Source organism: Phalaenopsis equestris, unplaced genomic scaffold (assembly GCF_001263595.1).
Source record: "Phalaenopsis equestris unplaced genomic scaffold, ASM126359v1 Scaffold000022, whole genome shotgun sequence".
NCBI classification, from domain to species: Eukaryota; Viridiplantae; Streptophyta; class Magnoliopsida; order Asparagales; family Orchidaceae; genus Phalaenopsis; species Phalaenopsis equestris.
In genome coordinates this window covers 2,114,587-2,120,586 of record NW_018164464.1, presented here as the reverse complement: position 1 = coordinate 2,120,586, position 6,000 = coordinate 2,114,587, and the positions used below count along the sequence as shown (strand labels likewise).

General features: G+C 33.6%; 1 protein-coding gene across 1 annotated transcript in view; it reads right to left on the bottom strand.

Moving 5' to 3' along the window:
• Positions 1 to 406: 406 nt before the first annotated feature.
• LOC110018436 (V-type proton ATPase subunit a3-like) overlaps positions 407 to 6,000 on the bottom strand; it is a 40,929-nt gene continuing 35,335 nt past the window's right edge. The window contains 8 exon segments of the mRNA XM_020715749.1: positions 407 to 822; positions 917 to 976; positions 1,950 to 2,143; positions 2,234 to 2,317; positions 2,702 to 2,885; positions 3,988 to 4,006; positions 4,009 to 4,181; positions 4,264 to 4,424. Of these exon segments, the coding sequence (XP_020571408.1) occupies positions 618 to 822; positions 917 to 976; positions 1,950 to 2,143; positions 2,234 to 2,317; positions 2,702 to 2,885; positions 3,988 to 4,006; positions 4,009 to 4,181; positions 4,264 to 4,424 (1,080 nt within the window). The 3' untranslated portion in view covers positions 407 to 617.

The following is a 6,000-nucleotide window of genomic DNA, read 5'->3' as shown; positions in this document are numbered from 1 at the left end:
TTATATAACAAAAAAAGGAGGTGCAATTACATAGATACCACCCAATTCCAACATGTCTATATTTCCAACACCTTAACCTTATTTTCCACATTTACATCACTCAAATCCTTCATCACATTGTAAATAATAATAATAAATATCTCTATTTTAAGCTTTAAAAAATGAAATGCAACTTTACATTCACAAGGTGGCATATATGTAAACACTGAAGTTTAGATGTTAGACATGTAAATACATAGGATAAAATGATATTTACGTAAATCTTCCCTAAAAACAAAATTTATGGCAAACGAACTAAAAGCTCATGACATAGGATTTTTTTTTTTTGGCTGGAAGGATCAGCCGTACCTTGTTAGAATCCCCTCGGGGAGTAATGAAAAAGGATTCATCATGTCCAACAACTGAATTAAAAATAGATTAAAAAAACATAATCACTAACACCAAATTATCACATAATGTTATCATGTCCCAACGAAGAAGCACATTTATTTAAGCAAATAATGTCCTCCTCCGTATCATATCAACATACCCCTCCCCTCCCCTTATTTTTTCTGCTAAGCACAAATAAAAATATAATAAAAATCACAACTCAATCCTCTAGAAATACAGAATCTGCACTAATCATCGTCCTCCTCAAGCAGGGCAAAAGAAAAAGGTGAGAATTTGTATCCATCTCCCTCATAAAATTTATTCATGAATTCCACCCAGTGAAGCCTGAGAGCATGCAAGAATGCGCTGAGTGTTTCCATGACAAGCAGAACACCAACAGTGGCGAAAATGAAGACGATGATGCCGACGACGAGGATTATGATATTGTTGAACCTGAGTTCATAAATTTGTTAACTTTAAGGTATAATGGAACGTTCGGTCTTGAGAAAATAATCAAAAGTTTGAGAGGAAGAGAAGATTATATTACCCCCAGGCAAGGAGAAGAACCTTGTCGTAGAACACACTGGACAGTTCTGAATGAGCAAGACTGCAAGAAAAGAAATATTAGAAGAAGAATTGAGTAGTTGTTCATTTATTTGAGCACATCACTGAACAAAGTACACGGAAATACACAGGTGAGTTAGTGACTAAATAATTTATAGGGGCATTTAGATACTTATCACCGAATTCCTATCTATTTATATATCTAACACCAAAACTTTGCTTTTCATATTTATACCACCAAAAGCTTTCATATCATATAAAAAAATGTCACTATTTTAACGTTTAAGATGTGAAATGCACCTTTTCATGTGTGGATAGATGCATATATGTAAAGATTGAAGTTTAGATGTTACATATGAAAATACATAGGAATTGAGTGTTATGTAGATAAAATATTCCTAATTTATACTGAAGACAGTTTTAAGATAGAAAAATTTCAGCGTGCAGACGTCACAAATGTAGACTTGAGTGTGATACTTTATGAACTTTCTAGGTTAAAAAACAGAACGCTAGTGTAATTGAGCCAAACGACTCGTGAGCTGGCTCGGGCACAGCTCGATAAATGGCTCACAAGCTTAGCTCAATGAGCTAGATAGCCAAGGTTGAGCCAACTACAACTTGTGAGCCAACTCATTTTAAAAATAATTAAAATAAGCACTTAAAATATATTAAAATTTAAAATTTAAAGTATAAATTATTTTTTAAAAATTGAAAATCATATCGTAGATTTTATATCAAGTGATGTATTATCATTCTCTTTCCCATAACTACTCATTCTTTGTCATTTTATGTCAAATTATGCAAATCAAAATCATTTCCAATCATTAATAATAAACAATTTGGCTTGTGAGCCAACTCGAATGGTAGAATTAAGCTCGAGCTCAAGCTTAGCTCGACTCATTTGCACTTCTAAACAACCCCAAGGCAAACATTTCAACAAAGTTTGCTAACAAACATATTGCTCATTATTTTTGACATTAGTGACCTGACACTGAATAATCATACGAGAGGCATACCTCAATGCCCAAAGCCGAAGATACGATGCAGTATTTGAGACTGCTCCAAGAACAAATTCTATAGTGTGAATGAGTTGGTGCACAAAAACTTCGCTGAATTCGAACTCTTCATGGTGATGTGGATCATTATCTTGCTCCTCAAGAGAGCCATTGTCAGTGGTCTGAAGCATGGCGTATGCCTGGCCTTGGTGTCTCTGAAACCAAAGTGTATATAAAGTAATCAATAAAGTCGTACATAATCAATAAAAACCAAAAAGTAAAAAAATCTAATAAAATATGCATACTTGTTCATGTTGTCTCTTCAAGAGAAATGGCTTGGGAAGTAACATCCAAGGAACTGAAATGAAGGCCAGTAGGAGGAGGACAAGCTGGAAATATTGCTTCATAAATTGAGTATCTTCATGCAGCAAATAATAAAAGAAGAGGGGGCGAGGGGGGACCCAATTCCTATGTATTTATATATTGAACATCTAAACTATATTTTTGAACATTTAAACCTCTGAAATCTTTCATATCACATAAAAAATACCACGTTTTTTTACTTTTAAAAAGTGAAATCCACCTTTTCATGCATAGTAAAGTCGCATGTTGGTAAAAATTGAAGTTAATGGCACGTTTTACTTTTAAAAAGTGAAATCCACCTTTTCATGCATAGTAAAGTCGCATGTTGGTAAAAATTGAAGTTAATGTGTTAGACATGTAAATACATAAGAATTGAGTGGTAAGTATGTAAATCATACAAAAAAACAAACCTGAAATGTCTTTTGACCAGGGAAAAGTTGGTTTTCACCAAGCTCATCAGTTGGACTAAGAAACATATATATCATAACATGATATAGATCAGCCGTAGCACCAGTGCACCATTTCACAATGATAAGGAGTGACAGGTACCCAAACAGGCTGTTGAGGAAGATGAGTTGGGGAATAAATTGGAACCTACAGTACATGTAAAAAGATGAGCAAAATCAAAAGTTGCAGCAGTTAAAAAAAAAAGATAATCCGTGTTTTAACACTCAAATTTACGAAGAATTTAAAGGTAGAAAATAAAATTAAATAAAAATATTTAGTTTGCATATCCCTTTAAATAAGATATAAAACTTCACTAATCCATCGAAACCAAGATATCATTTAAGCTAGAACCTGCATTATAGCAAATTAAAAATCAATTCAAATTACTCAATGGAACTGAGATATTCAGTAGGTTTCCACTCAAGCCCCAAGTTAAAATATACAAGTTAGGACAAAAGGAACAAAAGACCAGATGGAAAATGTCGTTTTCTCCTCCATTCCATATAATCATGGGTAGTGAGCATTATCAAGTAAAGTGTCAAAATAGTCCTCTTAACTATTTAGTCCCAGAGTCTATAAAAGTGTAAAATTAGTCCTTAAAACTGTTTTAATATGAGTTGACATGGTCCTCAAAGATGACTATTTTAGCCCACTTTAAGAGAGCCTAGGGACTAAATAAACACTTTAATGAACACTGAGACGACAATGACCACTGACAGAGAGTCGGGGAATGATTTTGACACTTTTCTCGAACATTATCCACGATTATGAAGTAAAATATCTCTAGTAAGAATAATAGAAAATTAATCATGGTAACCTCAATTCATCCAGGTTCAAGCAAATAGCCTTAATGCAAGACTCAAACATCAATAAAAGAAATACATAATTTATTTACACAGCATAGGATTTAAATTGAGTAAATTTAAAGTTTACATTTTAAAGGGAACTAGTACTTTAATTAGTTGTTAAGTTTTTGTAGGACAAAGAAACCATAATACTACCAATTTTCAGAACCTCTTTAGAGCATATAGTGCAAGCACCTTAGAGATGAGATATCTAAATGATTCAAGAAATTCCATAAGATGTCCATCAATTTTGAAGCAATCCAGCAAAATCATGATTTGATAACCGAGCAAGAAGTATTATTGGCTTCAGATAGCAGAATCACAACATTTTATATTACATTCATATAATTATCCCAAAGTTAGTAGCACTAAAATAATTTAAAAAAAAAACAAAATTAATTTACCAAATATTTAGAACGTTCCATTAAAATAACTCATCACGATTCCAAGGTTCATTTGAGATACTCCAAGAAGGATTGACATCTTCATCTTCAATGAGTTGAGAAATGGCAACTCGCTTCGACTACCATGCCAGGTGGGATCCAGACCAAATGGATAGGTACGTCTTACCTTGATTAATCCATCGGTAGTAGCATCACTGAAAAGAGAAGAACAAAATTGCATTAATGGACAGCAATAAGTGCAGAAAACTTTCATCGAATCAATCAATAATAAGTTACCTGCAAGAGGAATCACGGCATGCATAGGCAGAAGGTCCAAAAATTTCAAACGGGACTGAAAAAAACTCGTTATATATCAACCCCGTATAAATTGAGAATATAGCCATCATTAAAATTAAATAACGGCCACCAAAAACCATCTCCATAATATCTCCAAGCTTCTGCTTATCAAAATAATAAGAGAGAAAATTTAAGCCACCAGAATTTTCATAAACATAAATTTTAGTTATAAGACCAAAAAGAAGCATAAACATAAGACAAACAAAAGCTAAAATCGATAGTAAAATTAATGTGGCATAAAGGCCCTAATATAGTTTGCCTGATTTCTTTTCATATTCTGAATTTTGTAGAATAAACGGAGCATATACTGCCTTAGCTGCGTGAGCAAATAAAATGTTAATCTTACAATGAGAAACAAGCCATAAACAAATTATGGCTTACAGGAAATCTAAGAAGACACCAGTTTAGTAAACACATGCATCATCGTCATCCTCCTTAACCCACTGATAAAAACTACAATTACATCCTTAACATGCAGCATCAACAATTATTATATTAATATAACTAGAGAATCCAGCTATGAAACATATTATCATTTAAATCAATCTAAGCCACCATGCATTTAGTAAACTAGTATCATCATCCTTAGCCTTTAGCTCAACTATTTGGGTCAGCTTAACAAATGTTCTCCGCCATATCTTCTTAAAATATGTAGTTTTCTACAATATTTTCCATTCTAACCCTTTTAACATAACACTATATCCATCTTCCTTGTCAAATTTTAATGCAGTCTCCTCAACTTCATTCTTTAAAAGTCAACTCATGCCTCGCCCTTGTCACACCTCTTTGCACAACACTGTAATAATCAACTCTACCCAGATCATTTGATATCCCCCGATGGTTTTCGCTAAGCATCTGCTCACTTGATGAGTTTTCCCAACTTTCACTTGATTTAAAGGCATTAAGACTTTAAGAGCTCCCATCCAACTCCATTATTTTTTCAACAAGAGTAAGTTCTACCTTTACACAAGCCATCGACGTTTCAATGCAAAATATTGCTAATCTTCACTGAAGATGAAGATTTTAAAGCTTGTTGGTCTACTCTCATTTTCTATTAAAGAAAACGTCCTTAAGGCCCTCCAATTTGAAGATTATCTACAAATTTATGTCAGATTATACGTAGAAGGTCCTTTGTTAGGCGTTATGCGAAAATAATGTGGAAACGAAGAAATTCACACAGCAACAATCAATCACAAAAGATCTACGTGGTTTGGCATTGAATTAATCCGCCTATGTCTACAGGGAGGGATATTTTACTAGCAATAGATAGGAAGAAAGAAAAAAAGTTAGGGGTTACAACTTCAACACTTCTCACCATAACTCTCTCATAAACCCTAAATTTATTTCATAGAGAATTAGGCCATACAAGTAAATAAATTCAAGACCAAACTATCCATAATAACAAAAAGTCATAAATACAACAATCTCCACCTCATCTCTTACTTCCAGATAAGTGAAAGATGACCAAATGAGCTCCAAACTCTAATTCCGCTGCACCAAGATAGTTACTTACGTACCATCCCTCCCGAAGGAATCAAGCTTTGCATAATTCTTTAAAATGCCAAATTGGGCAATCAGCCCTGAACTCGAATGATCACCGAACTCCAAAAGTAAATGACCTTCTGGACTAATAGTACCATCGTGAGCATGTCAGCTGGATTCTCCTTCGTATTTATC